The sequence below is a fragment of the Nicotiana attenuata genome, chromosome 9 (assembly GCF_001879085.1).
Source record: "Nicotiana attenuata strain UT chromosome 9, NIATTr2, whole genome shotgun sequence".
Lineage (NCBI taxonomy): Eukaryota > Viridiplantae > Streptophyta > Magnoliopsida > Solanales > Solanaceae > Nicotiana > Nicotiana attenuata.
Window position 1 is genome coordinate 26271604 of NC_031997.1, and position 24979 is coordinate 26296582.

At 34.0% G+C, this 24979-nt stretch overlaps 2 protein-coding genes across 3 annotated transcripts; one reads left to right on the top strand and one right to left on the bottom strand.

The window, feature by feature from the left end:
- Positions 3554 to 9827, bottom strand: LOC109232187 (protein GrpE-like). Its single transcript, XM_019397864.1, has 3 exons — positions 9480 to 9827; positions 7615 to 8124; positions 3554 to 4049 (listed from the first exon to the last, which is right to left on the bottom strand). The coding sequence occupies exons 1-3, from the start codon at positions 9762 to 9764 to the stop codon at positions 3849 to 3851; spliced, it is 996 nt and encodes a 331-aa protein (XP_019253409.1). The 5' UTR covers positions 9765 to 9827; the 3' UTR covers positions 3554 to 3848.
- LOC109232188 (chromatin structure-remodeling complex protein BSH) lies at positions 13776 to 21073 on the top strand. 2 transcript variants are annotated; one of them, XM_019397866.1, is made up of 11 exons: positions 13776 to 13855; positions 14275 to 14356; positions 14450 to 14538; positions 15445 to 15539; positions 17992 to 18063; positions 18234 to 18281; positions 18410 to 18493; positions 20021 to 20059; positions 20179 to 20258; positions 20374 to 20436; positions 20637 to 21073. In XM_019397866.1, exons 2-11 carry the CDS (start codon positions 14304 to 14306, stop codon positions 20734 to 20736), a joined length of 723 nt encoding a protein of 240 aa, XP_019253411.1. In that variant the 5' UTR covers positions 13776 to 13855; positions 14275 to 14303; the 3' UTR covers positions 20737 to 21073. The 2 variants fall into 2 exon arrangements, with proteins under 2 accessions (XP_019253411.1, XP_019253410.1); XM_019397865.1 differs by having other exon boundaries at positions 13794 to 13911.

The window sequence follows — 24979 nt, forward strand, 5'->3', positions numbered from 1 at the left end:
GCGTCCATGTCTTCATCATTGAACACTAATTGTCTCCTTCCGAAACTTGCCGAACTCGTTTCCTGTAAGTAAGGATAACCTTTGATGTCTTTTTCGCAGTCGTGTACGTTACCCCATTAACTTCTTCTCCCTCGGTTATGACGTTTACTGTTCTTTTTGGAGACGAGGGCTTTGGTGGTTCTTGCATGTTTTTCACGTACGATTATTTTCCTTTCTCACTAAACAGATCGGTGAGATAGCCTTGCTTCAGTAGATTTTCAACTTCTCCCTGTAAGAGCCTGCAATCTTTCATTCTATGATCGTGATCGTTGTGAAACTCGCACCAAAATTCCTGATTCCTTTTGATAGGATCTGACCTCATTTATTTTGTCCATCATACCTTATCGCCCATTCCTCCCAGAACAGCCACCAATTCGGATGTACTAACATTGGAGCTGTAATATCATATTTTTATATGAGAGCTTGAATCATCGCCTCTTATGTCTCGTTCCCTTTTGAATCGAGAATAGGAACTCGTCTCCTTTTGTCTTGATCTTGAATCAAACCGTGCATTTTCTTATTTAGATCAGGAATCTCGTCCCGCAGGTCCCATGTAGGGCTCGTACCTATTCTTCCCATACATTTTTTCCATTTCTGAACGTCTAGATCCTGACCTTTCTTCTACCCTTGGTTGAGTAACCGTGTCTTCTTCTATTCGCAGCTTCGTGCTGTATCGATTGTATACATCGTTCCAAGTAGTTGCAGGAAACTCCCGCAAACTCTCTTTCAACCTCCTCGTGGCTTCTGAACTTTTCTTGTTCAAATTACTCGCAAACGCCATAGCCGCCCAGTTATCAGGTACCCATGGTAGCATCATCCTCTTACGTTGGAATCTATTTACGAATTCCCTTAGCAACTCTGTCCTTTCCTGTTTAACTTTAAAGATATCTTCCATCCCTTTTTTCTACTTTTTGGGCCCTCGAATGTGTCTTTATAAATGAATCTGCAAGCTCAGCAAAAGAGTCAATAGAGTTTTCAGGTAAGAGTGAGTACCATGTTAACGCCCGTTTCGTGAGAGTTTCGCCAAACTTTTTGACCAAGACTGATTCAATTTCCTGCTTGATTAAATCATTGCCTTTGAACCCTGTGGTGAATGCAGTAACGTGATCTCGTGGGTCGGATGTCCTATCATATTTAGGGATATCAAGCATTTTAAACTTTTTTGGAATTGGTAAAGGTGTTGCACTTGGCTTCTAGGGCTGTTGCGAATATTTGTCAATATCCACTCCCTTGATTATTGGAGGCACGCCAGGTATTTGTTCTATACGCCAGTTTTGCTCCTTGAGCTATTTCTGCAAAGTTAGTACTAAACTTTGTAAATCAGAATTATTTGGTGTACCCAATCCTCCATCTCTGGATTCGTTTGGCATTTCTCCACTTCCAGATTTGTCAGGCCTTGAACGCGGATTTTCCAAGGTGGTATTCGCCGGTAGAGGAGTTTGCACAATGTTGTGCAACCCACTCGCAAAAGCCCGTAGTGCTCCATTCACGTGTTGTGTAATCAACTGCTTCAAAGTATCTTGCTCGTTAGCTTGTTTACCTACATGTTGCCCATCAGTGCGAGTAGCTGACCTTTCAGGTGAACTTTCTCGTGAATGTTATGGAGTAGTTGTGGGCGCGTGGTGTGGTAGAGATCCACATTGTTGATTCACCTGATCAATTTCAGTAGCACTAGACATGTTTTGTTGCTAAAATATCAAATTTGAAAAGTGAACAGATTATCAAATTTCTGGTAACAGAACCAATTTGTTTAACTCAAAAATAGTTTTTATGGTCAAAGCTAATATTAAGGAAAATTGGGTCACTGATAACCAAAATTACTTCATTTTCTTAGTAATATAGAAATAAAGTAAACAATTGAAATAATAGGAAAAGGAAAGAAAACTTATTGTTGATTGCTAATATCCCCCAGAATTGCGGATTGGAATCTTGAATCAAATAAAATAAAAGACTGATTGCATATATTTAGAAATATTCAGATGATTGTACAAAATGAGGTATGAGTCCTCGTTAATGGTTTCCTTACTTAATTCTGGCTCGTTAATGGCATTAATTGCCTTGATTGTCCGTTACCGTATTTACTTGTAACGGATATGGTAATAATAAAGAATTGCACGTAATCAAAGCTAATGTTGATTCCCCTTCCATATTTACAACTAATTCATGAATGTTTCCCGTTTATGGTCTGCATACATCTCGTGCCTATTTTCTCTTTTCTAACAGTTAGATTCGGTACCTTCTCTGATAAATACCGTGGGTATTTTATCTGCGTCTTTCTTTATTGACCCAATTATAAATGTCACTTGTCACCTCGTTGTTGGTTCACATGCGTGCCTTTCTTCCACCAATACATGGATATAGCCTATTGCTCCCTCTTACCCATGGCACCATTTCCCCCTTAAATTTCAAATGCCAAGCGCCAGTAGACAACTTAGTCTTGAATAGACCCATTGAGTGTCATAGGTATAACTGCAAGCAAATCCATTGTCAGCTATTGAATATGGTGGCTCTAATCAAGTAGTTCCATGCTTAAAAAGCACCGGGGAGTCGTTGGAAGATGCAAGAAAACTGTTTGAATGCCTGAGAGAAGTTTACCTTTGTACACTGCTTTAATAGGTTCTTGCTCTAAGTCTGAGCAGTGGAATGGACTTTTATTTATTTTGCAGTTAATGATAGACGAGGGCTTAATGACAGATAATTATAGAAAGGGTATAATTAAAAATGTTTTTGTCAGTAATGCGCTTATTCATATGTATGCAAATTGTGGAGAATTGGAGTCATCAGAGGGTTTATTTAACTCAATGGAAGAAAAAGATGTGGTTTCTTGGACTGCTTTATTATCTGCTTATATGAATGCAGGGCTCGTGGAGGAAGCAGAACGTGTTTTTCACTGGATGACGGATAATAAGGTGAAGCCCGATTTGAAGCTTTAAAAATACTCTAAATCATTCAATCATCTTCCAGCAAATATATAGCTGAGAAAGTGCCAGTTCCTTCAGTAAAGCCAAATCCTGTTAACATTAACTGGAGTTCTGGCAGCTGGTGCTGATCTTACCTTACTGACGCAAGGAAAAGAAATCCATGGTTTTGTTTTGAGGCCAATATCTTTATATCTAGTGCTTTAATTGATATGTATGCAAAATGCCATGATAATATGGAGGATAGAAACACAGTTACATGGAATTCTTTGATAGATGGCTTCATTAAAAATGGGCAGCCAAAAGAGGCCCTCATCCAAACTCAATGACGTATCTCACACTTCTACCAGCATGTGGTGACAGGGGAGCTCTAAATTGGTGAGAGGAGTATGTATATATGCATGTATGTATGTATATATTATCAATTACTTCTCAATCCAAACTAGTTAAAGTCCACTATATGTATTCTCTATATCTATTCCAATCTATTCAGCCACATGTCCAAATATGAATTATCGATTATGCCTAACTACGACTTCTCTAAGACTACAAGCTCTTTAATCTTTATGCCTATACAGAAATATCTTCAAACATGATTCGCTTAGCCAAATGGTTTTTTCATATTAATGCATAAGAGAGTTCACAAGCCTTTTGACCAACAGCAAACAAGCACATTTTCTGTCAACAACCGGATTGAATTTCTTAAGATTCAAAGGAAGTGTTCCCCTCTTTCTCAATTGTGTGATAGAAACAAAAAAGAAAAAGAATTAGGCTTAAATGATCATATACTAACACAGAGGATTGCCTAGACTGAAGAGGATTCAAGCTTATATGAATGGAGGCGGTCTTCGCTCTTTAAAAGAATTCAATGCATCCCTGTGAAATTGAAAGTTAGTTATCATCAACTCCGGCAGTTGCTGCTGCGGATTTCTGTGCGAATGAAGAGGGTATCCTTTTGCCCGGTCCTGCTGAAACCTTAACCATTGCAGGCCTTAGCAGGCGGTCTCCAAGTAAAAACCCACGGCGGAATTCTTCTATTATTATTCCATCAGTAAACTCTTGAGATTCCTCACGAGCAACAGCCTCATGTAGCTGTATCAAGAAAAGAAACCATACCCCAAAGATTAGAAATAACCAAGACATGTAAGACTGCATGTATATAACAGCAAGCAAACCCCCCCCCCCCCCCCCCTAAAAAAAAAAAAAAAGAAGCCCGCCCGAAAACAAGATAAAACTAAATAAACAATGTCAAGTCAATGAATGTGCTAAAAGAAATGGAGTATAAGGGAGAGGAGGCATTGCATGAGGTAGATGTCAAAGTCAAGGTTATTCTCAGAAGAGAAGACAGAAAACTTTGCAGCCAAATCCGCAGTTGAACACATAGTATGTATACATTGCTTTCGGTATCATCATCAAGCCATGTTTAATTAGCTCGTCATCAAATATCGCAGGAAAAGTCAGACATGTTTAGCAACTAACAGAAACATATTAGATTTAGATCTTCTCTAGCTGAATATAAAGTACTGCTTCGTCTTACTCATATCTGTAATCAGAAGGAAAGGTTTCCCTTTACAAATATTAAAGAAAAGAAAAAATAATACGAGAAGGAGAAAACTGATTGCAGTTAAAGCAAGAATCTGAATAATGTCAGATCCTTCTTGAGTCTAAGGATTGGTTCTTAACTCAAAATTTAAAGCAAAATCAATCACTAGTATTTTCCCATCTCTTTCTTTTTTAATTTTGTTTTCCTAGTTTAAGTCCATTTTGATGAAAAGAAAAAGCCTTAGACATGTTCGACTTTGAAGAGGCTTAACTTAGCAAATACTAAAGAATATCAAGACGAAAAGCAAGAAGGAAATTGTAGATATCAAAGAATGGTAAACCACAATTGCTCGTTTCTCTCTTCAATGCTTCTAAAAGAAAGATAGTTAAATACTTTAGTAACAAACATTACTGAACAAGTTGTCTTTTGATTTGACCAGCAGTTGAAACATAATATAAAGAAGCTTAACGAGCAAATTTTGCTGTTGTCATTAAATAGGACTAGCTCTAGTTACTTCACAAAGCATAAACTAATAGTTTGTTAAATGCTATTGAGAAGTTTCTTGGTTAAGATCCAAACTGCCGTTAACACTCACAGTATTCTTTGAAAAGTCATAGAGTTTTGTTTTTTTAAATTGAAAAAAAAAAAGCTTATACTAATAAAACTTTCTCCTTTCTTCTTCAACCAACCTCTTTTCTTTCATTTTCCACTATAAAGGTAACAGGTACAAACTTTCATACTTGACAAAAGTCACGTTCAATAAAAAGTTAGTTATCTCTATTTTTGACCTTATCATTTTAAGTACAATAATTTTTAAGCTCCTGTCATAATCCCTGTGCACTTGAGATTTGAATACATATGCTATGCTAGACGTGTAAAGCTTGTAGTTTGTACAAGGAGAAAAAAGAACACTATTTTATAACTTAAAAATATTTCTCAATACTTTGAACTTCGTATCTTCATTTTGATTTCCAACGCAACGAAAGATTCTTTCTGTTAAAAGTTCTAAATTTGACAGCAATATTTACTTTGAATATAATCCATCTTATTTCCTTTTTGAAGGTCAGAAGCACTCAAAAGGTACATCTTTAAAATGTCACTACTCTAATGGTAACAAATATCAGCAATCCTCATACAAACTTTACCAAATATGTCATAATCCTTTAACATTCAAAACAAGCAATCTATTTGGGGGTTATTCAAATGTGCCAAGTTAGCATTTTTCTACGTAATATGGAAAGAAGTAAAATAGCCAACTTTCAGATAATTTTATTTATAAGGACAACATTCTGATAAGTTTCACCTAACGAAACCTTTTGTGTATAACAGTATTCTTCAATTTCTCATCAAGCAAAAAGAATTTCCCGCATTAAGTATAATGTACTTTTGTCAGTGATCATGAGACAAAATTTGAATGCAGTGACTAAGACCCTATTCAGCAATTCAAAGATGGGGAATTCAACCCAAGTAACATGGATATGGACAAACCCATGAATGTACGAATGCTTCAGAAAATGGTAGCACACAACACGAATATATGAATTTAGTTTATATGCATATACATATGAACATGTAAGGACATGCATACAGACATCTGTGTGCACACACGCATTGTGTATTTGTGTGTGTGTGTATAATCAACATCTCAAAATAAATTTAGAACCTTCATAGAAAACATATATAGGATAATTCCTTCCTTTTTTCTTGATACCGTGGTGACTGGACAGCTTGCGCACCTCGAATTTCACAGCATACATGTTACCTCCCACCAGTATAAGTACCACGTAACTTTGCTCATTACGGCTTAGGCATATGGGTAAACCACCAAGTGATTTTTGTCTCTGTTGGGATTTGAACCCTAGCTACCAAGGTTTGCACCTACTTCATTGACCCCTAGGCCACACCATTAGGTGAAAGGATACTCTATTAAATTCATAAGTTATAGCTTTAAAACTATATCAATCAAGTACATTTCAATCCCAAATTAGTGAGGTAGCCTATATAAATATTCTACATCCATTACTCTAAACATGCACATTTCATTCCAATACTAAATCATTTGCTTTTTAAAGCATATTAGGGGTAAATCTCACCTTCATCTTACACGGTTAACGAGTTTAGTCCCAATTAGTTGGTACCACTTTTTTTTGAGAATGAAATTAGTTGGTACCACTTATATGGATTCTTTGTTTCTGTAGTGTTTTGATTTTTAGTTAAAAAACCTTAACACAACTTCATAATATGATTTTACCATGTACTCTTTGGGATCTTTAATCATCATATTGTCACACCTATGGCCTAGTACATCTGGAGGTCTACGTAAGGATTGGTGCATCTGGAGGTGTACATGCAACATGGCAATCTTCATAAACTATGATTCAATTCATTCAGCGTCTCAATAAAAATTAGAACAGCTACTACTACCCCTAAATCTAGACAAGTTATGGTCCGCTACATGAATCCTCACTAACCATGTTTCACAATAAATAATTAGAAAAAGTATCTAAAATAGTTCAAGTTTCTTAAGCAAATGTAAAACATGTACTAACATTTTAAATTGGTAGAGAAATCTTAATGTTGCCTTTTGAATTGGAACTTAGTTTGTTGATTAGGTCGGAACGGAATAAGATATAGAAAGAGTGCCACTATAACGACCTATGGATTTTAATTTCAAGGATGTAAGGGCAGCCATAAATTATACATCCATTTTCCAATTAATATTTATTAATTCAATGCTTTAAAAGATTCTTTCATAGTTCTGATCTAGCAAGACTGAGTTTTGAACAATTGAATCTCGGAGGAAAGAAGAAATATAGGTAGTAATGACTCATAGGTGTCAGTATGGTGACACATTTTGCCCAGATGAGTTGACATAGGTTTCCAAATTTAGGACATTTAAAGAAACTGAGACAGTGTATTTGACATGTGGTGATGGGCATGTCATACTAGAGTACAACATGGATCCACAGCCATATATTTGCTGGTATGCCTATGCCTCCCTAGAATGTAATGTTAGCAGAAGTAAAGAGACTGGGTGCTCCCGCATAAAAGGGAAGAAATAATGACTTCATGGAGAGGGAGAGAAGGGATAACAGAGAGTCAGTAATTTCTTACCGCAGGATCAAATGGTTTGCCAACAGTTGGAACAACAGCAACACGCAAGCTCTTCATTATCTCCACGAATTGTTTGTATATTCCCTGGTAACTTGCATCAATTTTCTTTTCCATCTCAGTTTCTAGTTTGATCTGTCGCTTAGCTCTCTCAAAGTTATCAACCATGGGCAAGAGGCTCTCAATTATTTCCCCTTGAGCATTTGTCCCGATTGTTAGTCTCTCTTTCTCAGATCTTTTCCTAAAATTATCAAAATCTGCTTGCAAGCGGATATATTTTTCCTTCCCAGAATTGATCTCTGCTGATAGAGCTGAAACTTTTTGGGCCAAGTCATCTCTCTCCTTTTCCACCGAGGATATGGCTGCCTCAATTTCATATATAGCCTTTACATCTCCTACTAGGATGGCCTCCTTGTAAACTTGCATGAGGGACTTCAATCTAAATGAATATTTCTCATCTACTTCATCTTTTGACACTTCCAATTCACTGAGGCTATCCTCGTCATCACTCGTCTACAACAAAATTATTTTGTGTCATCATCAGTTTCACAACAGTAATATTCTGAAAAGAGAAATACTTTGATGAAGGAATATTAGAATTGTTGAGTTAGATTAGGTAACCAAGCGGATATCAACCATATAAAAGAACATAATCAACAAACATGAATATAGCTGTAATGAATGCAGCTCTTCAAAAAGATATCTAGGTAACCAATTTAAAACTCTTTATGAAAGTGAGAGATATATGTCATACTTACAAGATAACTTATGTCAGAGTCGAAGTTTTTTCAAATATTCTTTTATACAAACACTTCAAAAGTGACAGGAAGTGCTCCTCTGTATGTCATTGGTTATATGAAGTATGAACATATGAAAAATGAAAGGAATTAAACTATAACCCACAGTTATCCACCAATAACACAGTTAAATCCACAAGCAACAAATCTGAGGGTCAGCTAGTTGTTCATGGGAGACAAGTAAAACCCTGCTCATGAAGTGAACGACTACAAAGGAGCTACTTGCGTACCACTTTTCTGTCAAAGTAGCATTAGTCCTCCTACAATATTCATCCCCTACTCAATAACCAGGCCAACAGCAACAACAACAACATACCCAATGTATTCTCACAAGTGGGGTCTGGGGAGGGTAGTATGTACGCAAACCTTACCCTTACCTTGTGAAGGTAGAGAGGTTATTTCCGGTATACCCTCAGCTCAAGGAAAGCATTAAAAAAGAACCAATATATATCAATAATCAATCATTACAGATGTAGTTCACTCAGTAATGCCGTCAACTGAAACCCTCACCCTCTATATAACTGCAAATTGTCATCAGTATTTATCTCACAAAGCAACCACCATAACACAATTAGGCACAACTTTTAGGTCATGTGATAGGAATATTTACATTATTTGCACCCCATAGTTAAGGAAATCAGCACCGTCTAGCATACACTGGAAGGAAAACACCAACCAACATTTAAATCAACAGAAACCAACACTTGAAATAAATTGGAATCGAAGACTAGGTCAAGTCATCAATTGCCACTTGTGCTTACTACTGAAGACACATAACTTTGCTCTAGGACTAATCCAAAAATAAAAGAAGGAAGATAACTTAATCCTGTTATCAAAAGCATCTAAGGGATAACAGTAAGTATGTATTTATTCAACAAAAAGCTTCCCAGCCAATGCAACTATGCACAAAAGGGAGGTGAGAAAAAGTTGCTAATTTCCTATACTTGACAAATTGATTCTCAATTAAGACTACAAGCACTCAATAAAAGATGAAATAAATTTTCTATAGCAACCCAATTAAACAACAAAAGCAAAGATAACTACTCATAAAAATAGAGAGGAAGACAGTACCTGAGGAGCAGAGTCTTGGAACGAGAGAGCGGTTTTGAACAAGGAACGTCTGCTGCGGTTAATAATTACTGAGTCCCATTTAGAGAGAGCAAATTTAGTGCTTTCAGAATGCTTGTTGAGGGGAAAATGGTGATGAGTGCATTGAAAACATTGAGCAAAAGGCTGAATTAAGGTTCTTGGGGGTTTAGAAACCGTAGAAGAGAAAGAAGAAGAAGAAGAAGAAGAAGAAGAAGAAGGGAAGCGAAGTGTGTAGAATGTGTGAGAAAGAGGAGCCGAAGCTGCCATTTCAAATCAAGTGGGTATTTTGCAGATAGAAATTCAGGTCTCTTTCCTTAAATCCTTGGCTAAAACCCAAATATGCTGTTTGGAAAATAGGGAAAGGAAATGAAATAGAGCAATTATTTGAATTGAAGTTGGAAATAATATTTTTAAGTTGTAGTTAAAATTAAAAAGGTTTGTGAAAGTTTAACTATGTTTTATCACATTAATTTTACTTGTAAAAAATATAATTACAAAAACTGAACAATTGTGAGTAAAAATTGGTACTTCACTGAAAATTAGCTAGCGTTTGGTCATAGATTCCTAAATTTATTTTAAAAAGTCTGTTTTAGGTGAAGTTTGGTTCGAGATAAAAATGTGGTTTGGACATCAATTTTCAAAACATATCTCACTTTAAAAAAAAACATGAAACGTGACTTATACCCCCGAGTTCTAAAACCTATCACAAACACCCAACAATACCTTCATTAATAACATTCATTATCATTATCACAAACCATAGTCCTGAACATAAATAAATTTGGGACAAAATTATCATTTTTATAATGAACTACATAATACACTATTAGATGATCAAGAAGATGAAGCAACATTGTTACAAAATAATAAATGGTGGGCTCTTTTATAAAATACAAAAGTTGGGCCAATTTTAAAAAGATGTAATAGTAATATTTTGGGCCAAAACCAGCTCTCTTGAGTTGGTTTCAGGATTTTGCCAAAATATGGATAAAATTTATAAACAAACATTTATTTGTCAAAATTTTTTTGGAACAACATGTTTTACTTGAAATTTTAATATGTGAAGTTCATTATTTTGAGGGGAAAAAAGGTTCATTGTTTGCAAATATAACTAATATCCTTTACAAATGCACATAGATGACTTTTTAGATTTGTGATAAAAAATATATTATAGTACTTTTGTGAATATAAATCATCTCATTAAGTATGAGAAATTTAAGCTTAAGTTATTTTTAAAAAAATATATCATTTATTTTAAACTAATTTTAAATAATTTGTGACATGTACAGTATTTGAAATATATTGAAATAATATTTCATATACTTAGTTCATTTGGTTTTTTCCCGTAAGTAAAATTAATTTAAGTATTTGGAGATAAAATAACTGGGCCTAGTTTTTTCTTCTTTTAAAGGTTATACGCGCCTTAAGAAAAAAATTGTGGTCGAGATGGTTAGAGTAGCCAAAGTCATTGAAACTTTTATTTTATACATTGAAAAATCCGTTTTGTTATTAATAGACTAGAAAAGGGGAAAAGAATAACTGAAAGAAAGGCAATCGATTAGTTATTCGTTAAAGTTTCATCTACTCAATGACAATAATTAAACAGGGATATATAATTCGGAGACGTAGAACAAATTATTTGCATCAACGCCTTTATTATGTACGTTTTATTCTGTCTCCACTTATGAAAGGCGAAGCCGACACAATAGGCATTGCGATGCGAAGAGCTTTACTTGAAGAAATAGACGGAACATCTATCATATGTGTAAAATCTTAGAAAGTCCCACGTGAATATTCTACCATAACGAGCATTCAACGATCGGTCATGAAATTTTAATGAATTTGAAAGAACTTGTATTAAGAAGTAATCTATATGGTACTTCTGACGCGTCTATTTGTGTCAAGGGTACTGGATATGTAACTGCTCGAGATATCATCTTGAATGGCCATAGATTTTGGCAGGGGTGGCCTAAAGCCAAACATTATTTAGAGGCCTTAAATCTTTTATTATATTTAAGAATCATATATGTTCTTATGTAAAGTCTATTCTCCCAGCTCAATGATTAATATTTTTTTGTAATTAACTTCTTCTAATAATTCTTTATCAAATTGACAACACTGTCAACCTATTTAATCTATTTTTGTAACAACTCCACGTTGAGGTTGTATTAAACCCTCTTTCCTTTTTTAATTGTGCGATTAAGTAATCTCATAGATATTTTCTAGTTGATAAATTAAAATTCTAAGTAATATATAATATAAAAATAATACTTATATTAGCTAAAATCAACAAGTGTCGAATTAAAAGAGAAAGATAATAGACAATGAAAACAATAACGCATGATTCTCCAAACTGAATTACTTGATATTAAAATAAACTTTTTATTGCTCTAATGCTTAAAAACTTGAAGAAATAGTGAAAAAGCATGTGCAATTTAATCTATTTAATGTTCTTTGTGTTATTTTTGAGAATAGACAATTTAATATGAAAAAAAAAGAATGTATAAAGTATAAATTTTAATATGAGACCGGAGAAAAAGAAAAAGTAACAAAATATAAATTACTAAATGATATCTATTTAATCATTTTTTTACATAAAGGTCTTATATTTTTTATTCTAAAATATTCATTACTTTTTTTTTAAAAAAATAGTTATAAAATTCACCAACCTATAGCAAAGGTAGATACCTTATTTATTATAAGTAAATACCCTTTTAAAAAATTATCTCCTATAGCTACCTTTTAATTTTTATAGCAAAATATCTATTTATGACCATTTTCACATTTAAGCCATTAAATACGTTGTGTATTATTTTTCTCTCTCACAAAATTACCGTATAGGAAGTAAACTTCTCTCTCCATCACAGCGCCATTCTCTTCCTCATTCTCTCTATCAACGATTCTCCACTGATTCATCTCCATTGTCTCTCTCAATTTTCAACTTTTTTTGCTCCAAAGAGTTATGGTAAGTAGAAACAAAGATATGGAAATAAAAAGATAAAGGAGAAACAAAAATTTGGAGAAATACAAGTGCACATCTCAAAATTTTCAAAGCAGAAATGAAATATTCACTACCTGGACGCCTCAGAGGGCGCCGGTACCGGCGGCGACGCCCCACATGGCGGCGCCTTGGATAGCGGTGGATTGGGGACGGAGTTTGGGGCCGAGGAACTTGAAGAGTCTGTTATCTTTTTTTTTCCCCATTGTGTTTCAATGTATCTCGCTGTATTCCATGTATTTCGTTGTATTCGTTGTCTTTAGTTTTTTCTATTTTTTCAATATATTCATTGTATTTAACTATATTCAATGTAATTATATAATTTCAAAGCTTCATTTTGTTTCATTGTTTTGTCTAGCAGTATATATTCAACAGTATGTATTCAATGTATATGTAGAATGTATTCATAATTTTTTTTTTTAATTAATATAGTTTATGTATTCAGATGTATATATGTATTCAAATATATTTGCAGTACGTATTCATATGTTTTTGCACTATAGATGACATGTTATACTTCATGTATTCAATGTATTTTTTATGTATTTAAGTGTATTCAATGTAATTATATAATTTCAATATATAAATCTATTTGTAAGGATACCACTAAAAAATATTTTAGTAAAGATACCACTAAAAAAAGAAAGGATTGATTGAATCTCCGAAGATTGCTATATTTTTGGGGTATTTTTCGGTTTGAGTTATATTAGGAGTCTATCGTGTTAATTAATTCACTTACCGTTTTTAAGTAGCCGAAGACCTTTTTTTTCCGCAAATTCCATTACTGTATTCACGAATACAGCTCGCGAATACATATGAATACAATCTATACGTTAGCTGTAATTTCCTTTTTTCCGTCGACTTTTACTATTGTATTCATGAATACATTATCTTAAACATATCGAATACACTCTATAACAAATTAAAATATAGCTATAAAAAGTAATTTAGTAAATAATAGGTATAGCAAGCTAATAATTAGTAAAACATAATGGTTTCTGAAAATTTTTCTAAAAAAAACGAGCCTCGCTGGTTTGGGGCCTAAGGTCATTGTCTTAGTGGCTTGGGCCTTGAGCCGACCCCGAATTTTGGTTACTTTTTTCAAAAGAAATTAAAATTATTGTTTATTTATGAAATATTATTACTTTTTAAAAAAATTAAATTTTCAAAAATTGTTTAAGGATAGTTTTGGGTGAATTTTTTTAATTTTTTTTTTAAATTTTAATTTTTTAAAATAATATATGTATACAAACACAACTTAAAATTTAAATGTCCAAAAATTATGTTTTAAAAGCAATCAAATTTATGTGCAAACGGAAGAATAAGGTCCATTAACGGAAAACCCAAATTCCTACGCCAGGTTCTTTCTTCTTTTTTCTCCGGCAACTTCCTTCCGGCGACATCGAGTTGTTAGTTGTAGGTTACCTTCTATAGTATATCTTTCTTCCTTCCTCTCTAGACTTCATATACTCAGTACAAGCAAAAAAATTTAAAAACCCTAATTCCAGCAAACTACTAATATTGAATGAGTTAACAGTATTTTGTGTTTGCTTCCCCTGCATAAAGAAGATTTTTTTTTTAAATATGCATTACTATTTGCTATACAACAGCAACAACTATGACTCAATCTCAAGCAAGTTAGCGCTTCATGAATCCTCAATGTCCATGTTGCAATTTGCATTATCTTAATTTATTTTCAATCTATGTCTGTCTACCTGCATTAGATATCTTGTATTTGTTGTGTAGACAAAAGATTAGCTAGTTTCCTTAATATTCCAGGTTATTTGGCTTCGATAAAAGAAGCATTGATGAAGCCGCAGTCGGCATGGGGCTCACTAAAGAACCCGGTGAAATTCAAAATGTAACACTCCTTATTCCTTATTATACAAATATGTGATGGTATAAGACATGAATAATTCCTAGTGTTTAACAAAAAGTATATGCATATTCACAGTCCAACCGCGGAGAATCTTGTTCCTATTCGTCTGGACATTGAAATTGATGGTCAAAGATTTAGAGATGCTTTTAGTTGGAATCCAAATGGTACGCTTTTATTATTATTTTTTAGACTTCACCACCATATAAACATTGATATAACAATATGCACTCAATCTAATGCTTCTTCCTTGGACTGTAGGTTGCAACTGGCTGTGTTCTTGTATGCATAGTTGATGTTTTTACTTAGTAGTTGCTGCGAATATATGTTGAAATCTTTTGTTCTAATGTTGAATGCTACCACAGCTCATCTGTACCGTAAAAATGAAAATTTTAGTTTCTCACTACAATGATCAAGAATCATTAGTGAGCAAATTTGTGAAAAAGTTGAGTGGACATGCCCATTCCAGGTAAGGGATACATAATTAACTAAATTTTCATTTGTTTTTGTATCTGGGAGGCGTTACAACATTGAATGTGCATCTAGACTGCTAAACATAAGTTTTTATGAAGGCATTCTCTGGAAAATAGCTGGCAAACAATGGAATTTCGGTACATGACTTTTTTATTTTAGTTTAGACGTTCCAAACCATTTCCTTAATTTTGTGGGGTTGACTTTATAGTGCTCTGAAGATCTTTTTAGCACATGAAGATCCTTATAAGGGATTCTCTGTTGCGATAAAGATTGGATCTTATTAGGTTGTCTGATACTTCAACATGGCTTTATGAAGTAAATGAACTTTGCGGACTACTACTATGAAAAGCAGAGTATAACATTATAGAGCTTATGTCCTGGCAAAAGATAGCTTGAAAACGACTGCACACACTGATTTTTGATAGTTCTGGTACTTATTTGCTTTTTCCTATGTGATGCTTCATATACAAAGCCATTTGTATTGTCTCCAGTGAACGGTTCTGCTGATCACCTTTAAAGAAAGAAAATTTATAGTTGAGTTTTCCTAATATCATTGGACTGACCTAGTTATTGTCCCTCTCTGAACTTATTAACTGCAGATCCTGACTCAGAAGTGGTGGTTTTCGCGAAAAGAACTGTGAAGGATTTGAAGCTTCCTCCTGGGTTTATCACTCAGATTGCTCAATCCATTCAAGTAATTTATAAGTCATAAACCAGTACATGTTGTATGCACCATTTCATCATCTTTCTTCATGCTTAGTGGTATAAATAGTATTCATGGTGTATTGCTCGAAAGAACAGGATGTATGGATCTAATTGCTGCTTGCATACTTGGGTTTAGTTTACATAGGATTCATGGTGGGAGATTGGGGTTTAATTTTAAACATGTCTCTGACTATCTCTTCTAAAGGCTTAAGTTGTTGGAAAGAGCACACCTTATTTACTTAATTATTATCTTACCCCCCCCCTCCCCCCCGCACGTGTGGGCTTGATTTTTTTTTAATGAGTCAAGCGCGTGAAAATTCTTTTGATAATGGGTGGCGGAGAGACTCAGCTCAGGACCTCTACATGCTCTGAAGCCATATTGATTGTGTGTGACCAACTCATTTAAAACTTAAACCGTTAGAAAGAGCACACTTTTATCTACTTTATTATTATCTTAACACTATCCTCCCCAGAATCCACGATGTGGGATAATAGTGGGTATGTTGTTGATGTACTAGCTATAGGATGAAGTAATATGAAATAGAAGTTAACTATTTTTTTTGATAAGGTTTGTATTAATCAAAAGGGAGAGAACTCCCGTATACAAGAAGTATACCAAAAAGTAGAGAATTTACATCAGAACATGATTCTCTACAAAAGACACCCAATCTTCTATACAAATAGGGGCTATATGAGTGCACCAAAAAGCGATCAAAGATAAAAGACTATTCTTAAGATTTGAAAAAGGAGAATCAATCCTCTCAAAAGCCCTCCTATTTCTCTCCCTCCAAACTATCCACATGAGAGCTAACAGGGCGAACTTCCACGCTTTTTGCTTTCTTCTTCTACAGAAACCGGCTCAGCCGTATAGCATTTCCTTTACAGTGCTTGACATCACTCATTGAACACCAAAAAGGTTCAGGATCGCCCTCCACAAAGCCGAGGACACAGGGCAATGCAACAAAAGATGATCAACTTCTTCCCCTGAGCTTTTACATATCTGTTAACTATATATCGAACTATGAACTATGCCGTAATTCCCAAATTAGTTGGGTTGGATATATGATTTTTTGTATCATATCTGTTATCTTCAGGTTTCCAAAACTGAATGATAGGTCTTCTACGCACACCAGAGGTTCTCTAAAAATGGAACTTCTTGAAATCTCACACGTATCCCGTTCAAGTTTTTGTAGGAAAAGAAAGGAGGGGAATGAACTTCTATTTTTCTGCTTATTTGCTGGAACGCTGCAAGTTTTGATAGACGCTGAAGCTTATATAAGTGTAGAGCAACAAGAAATTCTTAATTCCGCCTTGTTGGTATCGTTCATACCATTGTGTTCAGTCCTTAGCTAAGTCCACATTGATTACTGAGATAATTTTACAATTCACATTGTGTTCGTCATCAACCCTTTTAATCATCGTATTATTGCACCTATGTACTAGTACAATTGAGATCTATGCAGAATATGCCTAAACCAGCTCAGACAAGATCTCCTAATAATCGACGGAGATTCGTTGGAGAATTAAAAGTCAAAATTCTGACAATTTTTTTGATGAGATTACCCAAAAAAAGGGGAGTGGCCACTGTTGTAGCTATTGTCAAATATTGTTAGACGTCATATTAGGCTTCATTATGTAGTATTTTGTTTGGCGGTGGTTTGTTTTGTTTTTCTGGGCTTGGACAAACAATATCGAAGTACTTCGTGAGAGAATGTAGGCTCTCTCCCTATTTCTTTTGGGTCAATGTTGTGTATATTGAAGGAAAGGTTACAAGTTTCAATTCTTGAACCATAATCATACAATCCATTCTTCACTTTGTCAGCGTACTTTATTGATGCTGTGCTGATCATTGTCGGGTGGTACAAGTTTGATTAATTTGAGAAATTTACCCCAAAAGAAAAAAAATACTAAATCATTAAAAGTTTTGGTCTCTTGTTTTAGTATTGCCCATGCAATGCGTGACTTTGCTAAGGCATTCGAGCTAATTCTGATGAAAAATGTATAGCTAATTGGTTGACTAACTAACAACTGATCTTTGTAGTAAAGGACACTAGGCTGTTCATAAGAAGTTAAAATTAGTCGTTAAAGTATCACAAAACAGTATAATTTGGATAAACCTCATCCAGATATCTTCCGTTGATGTAGGAACTTTTATCTAAACCAGCCTATGTTTTAGCATGTAGGTCCTTTGGCTATAAATATTATTCAACAATATATTCCTTCTTTTCTATAAGGCATTCAACAATATATTCCTTTATGTACTTATCCAAAAAAAAAAAACCTTTATGTCTGTTAGTCCTTTTCCTGAACAAAAACTTGTTAGTTCTCTAGTGACTGAGGACCTTTGTTGCGAAATGGCTGCTTAGTGTACATACTTCTTTTTCTCTTGTTTCTGGCAAATTATTTCTTATTGGCTTCTCATGCTACTTCCAATTTTGCAGTCACAATTAACAGAATTTCGGTCATATGAAGGACAAGATATGTACACTGGCGAGAGAGTTGTTCCTATCAAGGTTTAGCACAATTGTTTATGTCGATATTAATAACATTATGATGAAAGATATTTATTCCAAAAGAAATGAAAGATACCTATCTTTCTGACTTTGATGGTCACAACTGTTGTGGAATCATTAATGAGGTACTTGTATTTTTCTCTTTCCTTCTCTTTTCCGGGCTCATTCAGCTTGATCTCCGAGTAAATCATACAGTTATCAAGGACCATTTTTTCTGGGTAAGTTTGACTAAAAGGTTATGTCTCATTCTTGAAATATCTTGATATATGTATAAGAACTGTGATCAAACTTGCAATTACTCTGCTTCATATGTTACTAATACAAAGAGACATCAAAATAATTTCAGGACTTGAACAATTTCGAGAGTGATCCTGAAGAATTTGCACGGACTTTTTGTAAAGATATGGAAATTGAAGACCCAGAAGTTGGAGTAAGCTCTTTTTTTTTTTTTTTGTCTTTCCTTTGGTTGTGGTAAAATAATCCCCCCCCCCCCCTTTTTTCATTGCATATTCTTGTAAATTTGATGGTCATCATCATGTGATATAGTTTTGTGTGATGGGGTTGATGAAGTTTAAGGGGGGGGGGGGGGGGGGAGGGTTCCTTTTGCTCCTTTTTCTTCCCATTTTTGTTTGTTTATTTTTTGGAGTTAACTGGAGTGTATATCAGCTGGAGACGACTTAGCCCTGTGCCCTTAAGATTCTACGTTCAAATTCCATGGTACTTCCACATCTCTGATGCGTGATATTGAATATTTTTGGTTCAGTGTTTGCAGCTTTTAAACTTATGCAGATAAAACTAACCTCCCTCCTATTTTGCTACAATTAGAATGATCTTCTGTAATTTGTAAATGGAAAAAGTTGTGAAGGGGAATAGTAAAGTCAAAATGCTATTAGGTCTTATTTCTTGAAAATCTTGTGAGGGAAATTTTAGCAAAATGCTCAGTTCCTTTATCAAGAATTTGGCCTAGTTGTCTTTGATGTTGGATGTATCTGGCATAAATATGCCATCATAGAATTCCAACTCTCTTTAACCACTGATAGAGTTATGAGGATATGGATTTTGGTTAATTGTTTTTAACGAAAGGAAACAGTTATGTTTGCTGGAAGTATAATAAAATATCAACTCTTTGTTTTCGTGTTTTCACCATAAGCAAGAAGTGAGACTAATAAATATATTTTTTCTGTTTTCTTTCAAGTAGAATATTGGAAGGTAATGAATAATGTAGAAAAAGAGGTCTTTAACTTAAAAATATGGACAAAAATATTGGGCTGTGCTCAAAAGAATAGTCTAGAGATTGTGTTGCACACAAGAAACAAGTAATTTATAAGGTAATTGTCTTGGTATTGCCATATTACATCCTTCTTTTTCCCAGTCACTCTTTTGTTATACTGGTTATAAGAAAAGATTGCTTATTTTGATTCAGCTGTGTGAATCCCAGCTAGAGCGATTTGTCTTGAACTTGCTTTTACATTTTGTCAGAGAGTTAAGATCCAATCCGTAATTGGAATTGGAGGAACAAGACTACAATAAAGAGCTTTTGTTAAAATTAAACAGAAAGATTGTAATTTCTATTTAAATAGTAATCATTCAACAGTGATGTTAAACCTCTAGGCATTGTAGGCCTTTGCATTAAATCTATGTTCATGTATAAGTAAACTTTCCTTATGTAGCTCAGTTTTTAGATGAGATTTGGTCCCAACTTCATCCAATTGAGAGAGTATTTTATCTGTAGTTGTTTCTTCTCTGAAAGTATTAAATTCTAGTTGTGTTAGTAGTTTGTCTTTATCACTTTTTACTTATAGAAACTAATCACTGGATGATATTTCCTTTGCAAAAACAGTTTTTTACTTTCCTCCCTAAAATCTTTTCAACTACGTGAGACTGTCATTTGCAATATCCTTTTTATTTGAAAAACCGTCGGTGCTTTCTTCTTGATAGTTGACTTCTTTCTTTGCAGCCTGCAATTGCCATATCAATTCGAGAACAACTTTATGAGGTGAGGATATATCATTCTTCTTTTGGTGTATGTGACCTAATTGTTTCTACCTGTCTTTCAACCAGTTCATAGTTGAAAGCCAGCTACTTCAGACCATTTTTGCCATTTAATGTTTTCAGATTGCGATGCAAAGTGTTGCATCCGCTAGAGAAAGTAGGGCAAATAAGAAACGTAGAGTAACGGAACATATCTCAGCCAGGTTATTGTCATTGATCTCTGGCTTTTGCTGTTTATGCCCATCTTTGTTTAATCTAGTCATATGCCCTTACACTATCCTTAGAACTTCTCTTTCCTAATAATTATCTTTTTGACAGTAAGACAGGTGTACCTGCATTGGACCTGGTGAAGTTATTTGGCATTAGATCAAGTGTTGTTCGGTACGACTCTTTCTTTTCTTCATACATTTCCACTCAATAAAATATGAAAGAGAAAAGGAAATTGGATGTTCTGGAACGAGGATGTTTTATCTGTATTTCAATGCAATGGTATCTCATTAGCACATACTCGATATCAGTTAGTCAGAGACTCTATTTGGTCCAGGTTTTGAATTCATTCATTTCAAATGTGACTATTTCAGAAAAAGGAAGGACTGGGATGTATATGAACCAATTGTTGATCTCCTTTCAAATGAGGAGGTGGATGCCCTCGAGGCTAGAGAAGAGAAGATTGCTCGATGATACAGTCAATGCCCATTGAAGGAATACCAGCATTTGAAAGAGAAATCATGTTAAGTTTTAGATGATACAATGAAACTAATTCCTAGTCTTAGTTCAGCCAAAATCCCATGGTAGTTATAGATATTGTTTAGATTTTAACATTGATCCGCAGATCGCTACATAGGTTTGTTGAAAGGATATGGAACAACACTTCAGTGTCCTGTGTTAATGTATCTTCACCGCGCTGAGAAACTAATGATAGCTAATTTAGTTGTGTTCTAAATCCTGCTATATTCGTAAGAGCAACCTACTTTGTATTTTTGGCATACAAAGGATGGAAACAAAGACTGTTGATAGACCTGGTTACGGCTGGGACCCTGTAGCACGCTCATTTCTAAGCTGATGCCACACACTATGGCATGTTGTACATGACGAGACCCTCTTATACATTTAAAAAAAAAAATATTGTCATCATTATGGTGAGAGGTTAGACATAGAACTCAACCTGTATATTAAGCTAGCGTTTGAATATAGGTTTGATTGAAACTTGAAAAATAATTTTTGAAAGTTGAAGTTGTGTTTGGACATGCATTTTATTTGAAGAAGAGTTTGAAGTTTTGTGAGTGGAAGAAAAAAGAGAAATTTTCATAAAACACCATCTTTTAGTAGTAATTAGCCATCTATAGATACCATTTGCTATATTACGGATTATAGATATCTTTTCTGTGGTTATAAGATGTATTTGATGTATTTAAGCTATTGTATTCATGAATACAGTAGCAAAAATAGGCGTGAATCAGGGAATTCCAGCTAATCAGTTGTTGTATTCGAGTGTATTCGACTGTATTCTTGGAGTGAAACATGGGATTACAACTGGACAGATTATTGTATTCGACCCTATTCAACGCGTGAAATAGAGGATTACACAGTTTTTAAAACGGAAAGTGAATCAATTAACATAATAGACTCCTAATATAACTCAACAAACTCAAATATAACACACAAAATTTGTATTTTCAGTTATAAAAAAGATTCTCAACCGAAAAATACCCCAAAAACGTAGCAATCTTCAGAGAAATTATATAATACATCTGAATACATAAATTATATTAATTAAAAAAAAAACAAATGAATACATTCATGGCATATAGCGAGACAGTGAATACAATGAAATACATAGAATACAGCGGGATACATTGAAATACAATGAAAAAAAGACAGTGAATACAATGAAATACATGGAATAGAACGAGATACATTGAATTACAATGAAAAAAAAGACAATGAATACAATGAAATACATTGAAAATATATTAACAGAAAATCAAGTTGCTCAGCCCCAAACTCCGTCGTCTTTGTTCAAGAACAAACCCTAATTTTCGGCGAATCCGCCCTAGCAATGTTTGAAGGTACAACACGCGACACCTTTGAGATTTGAAGGTACAACACGCGACACCTTTTTTCATTACCTGCTACCCAAAAGATTCAATCTTTACAGTCCCTTTCCCAAATCAGTTAACTCCCTTTCCCAAATCAGTTAGTTTTGGTTAGGGATTTGATTTGCTTTCATTACCGCTAAGGTGAAATCTGTCAAAGTTCAAACGTTGGTTAACCCCCTTTCCCAAATCAGTTAGTTTTGGTTAGGGATTTGATTTGCTTTTAAATCGCAATTCAATATTCGGTGCAAGAATTGATCGGAATGAAAAGAAAATAGTGTGGGTGAGAGGAATTTTGAGATTGAGCATGGTATTTTCAGGGAATGGGGGAAGAGAATTGGATGTATCAAAGTAGAGAGAGAAATAAAATAGTGTAACTGAATAACGTATTTAGGCTTAGGGTTAGGAGGTAACCAAAATTAAATATTTTGCTATAAACCTTAAAAGGTATCTATAGAATATAATTTTTTTAAAAGGTATTTATTTAAAATAAATAAGGTGTTAACCTTTGCTATAGGAGATAAAAATTCCAAGAAGGAGAAGAAACACCCAAACACTGCCGTAAACCAATTTTTGGTAACTTGAAATTTTTTTAATCTCCCCCCCCCCCCCCCTCCAATAAAAATATGTTATTATTTCATAAACAAATAATGTTTTCAAATTTGTTTTTGAAAAAATGAAACTAAAAATTTATGATCAAACGGGAGCTAATAATCACCGGGCAAATATAGGAAAGGGACAATAATTCTGTCCAGTTCCTGATATACCGAAGATATGGCATCTAAGGGAAATATTACATTGGGGGCGGGCGAGTTAGCTTATAATATATGTTTGGGGGTACATACCATTGAGTGAACCATTTACCAAAAAAGTTATACATTAAAAAGGTTCTTTTCAGTTTTGATCCTAAACAAAATCAGTTGATTCATGTCATTCTTCAAGGCGTCTTTTGCCTTTCCAGGTAATGTGTCAACCTCAATGAAGATAGCTGAGGACCTTGCTTTGTATGCTCCTGTTAATTTGGAGTTCACTCAAATACGAGAAGGGGTTGATTTGCGTCTCATCCGATTTTTACGATTTCGAAGAATCTGATTTTTTGAACTGACTATCCTGACACAAACAGAAAGTAAATTGTGAAATTTAACTAATTTTAATGAACAGTACTTTTAGGTTACAACTCTATAACCAAGGAGACTAAGACATCATTTTCTTTAAAGATTAAAACGTCTGAATCTGAATACATATCTGAATATCAAGATGTGTATTAAGATTAAGACATCTGAATATTAAGATGTGTTTTAAGATCTGAATACTAAACTAGATTTTTTTTTTTTAAACATCTGAATTTATAGAATTTATCTTTATTTAAAAATTAATAAACATAAATTCAACTAAAATACTAATTAATCTAATATCCTATCAATATATATATATATATATATATATATGCTTGTGAGTGCCGACTATATGTGGTGGTTGGTGGTGATTTTGGTTGATGGTGGTGGTTCTAGGTAGTAGCTAGTGGTGATTGGTAGCGATAACGATTATGGTTGAGGATGATAGTGGTGAGTGGTGATAGTTAATAATAGTGGATGATGGTGGTAGTTGTAGTGTGATTGAGGAAGCTGGTGGTGGATGGTGGTAGTTTATAGGGGTGGCAAACGGGCAGGTCGGATCGAAAACAAGTAATAAAAAAATAGATAAATTATCCGACCTGACCCGACCCATATTTAATATGGATAAAAAACGGATTAATTGGCGGATAATATAGATATCCATATTATCTATAACTTTTTGAATATGATCACTCACTACCAGAAAATGGGCCTATGGCAACAGTTATTTTTGCAACAGTTCTCAAACCGTTGCCGTAGACCACATATCGTATCAGTTGCAACCGTTAAAATAGAATTTAGGTGATATCGACACACTACAACTATAAAACTGTTGCAATTGTAACAGAATCGTTGCCATAATTTTTTTTATCGCAACAATATTATAAACCGTTCCAATAGAACTATTTATGGCAGCGTTTTATTGGAAAAAAATCTATTGGAACAGTTATTTATTCCCCCCCCCCCTAATTTCGCTAACCCGCCAAATAACCTCCTTTTTTTTTTTTTTTTAATTTTGACTATCTAATTTTAATAATATTAATATTAGGCTAAAGCTTTTATTTTGCCCTTGCCGCACTAACTCGCCGATGCATCCAAAGCATCATATATCCAAAATCAAAACCTATCCTTTCACAAAATCCTCTTGTCTCACAAAATCATCTTCTCTCTTTCACTCTAAACTTCCAAAATCCTTCCTCTTACAACAGTCAAGGCAGCGGAAGTCTTCATTTCCCCCAAGGATATTATTTGCTTAGTGGATAATTTATATTATTAATAGTTTTATTTTATGATTTATTTAAATTTTAGTGTTATTATAATTTATTATATATATAAATATTTATTTATAACAGGGGCTATATTTTTATTTTAACTGAACTGTTACATAGCCTACCAGAACCGTTGCAATAGGACACAAATGATGTTCCATTAGATAATATAAACCGTTGCAATTGTGAGCATATGATTTTTGCCCTATACGAAATGCTCCTATAAATCCCAAGAAAATAGGTTTTCTGTTAATTATTTGCCATTTTAGGAATTTTTGTAGAATTTTCCTAATTATTTGCATTTCTATGCATATTGAATTTTTATTTAAATCATGAAAAAATACCAAAAATATCATGCATTGCATTTAGGATTTATTTTTACATTTTTAGAATTAATCAATGATTATTTGTTTTATAGAAATTTAAAAATCACAAAAATAGCTCA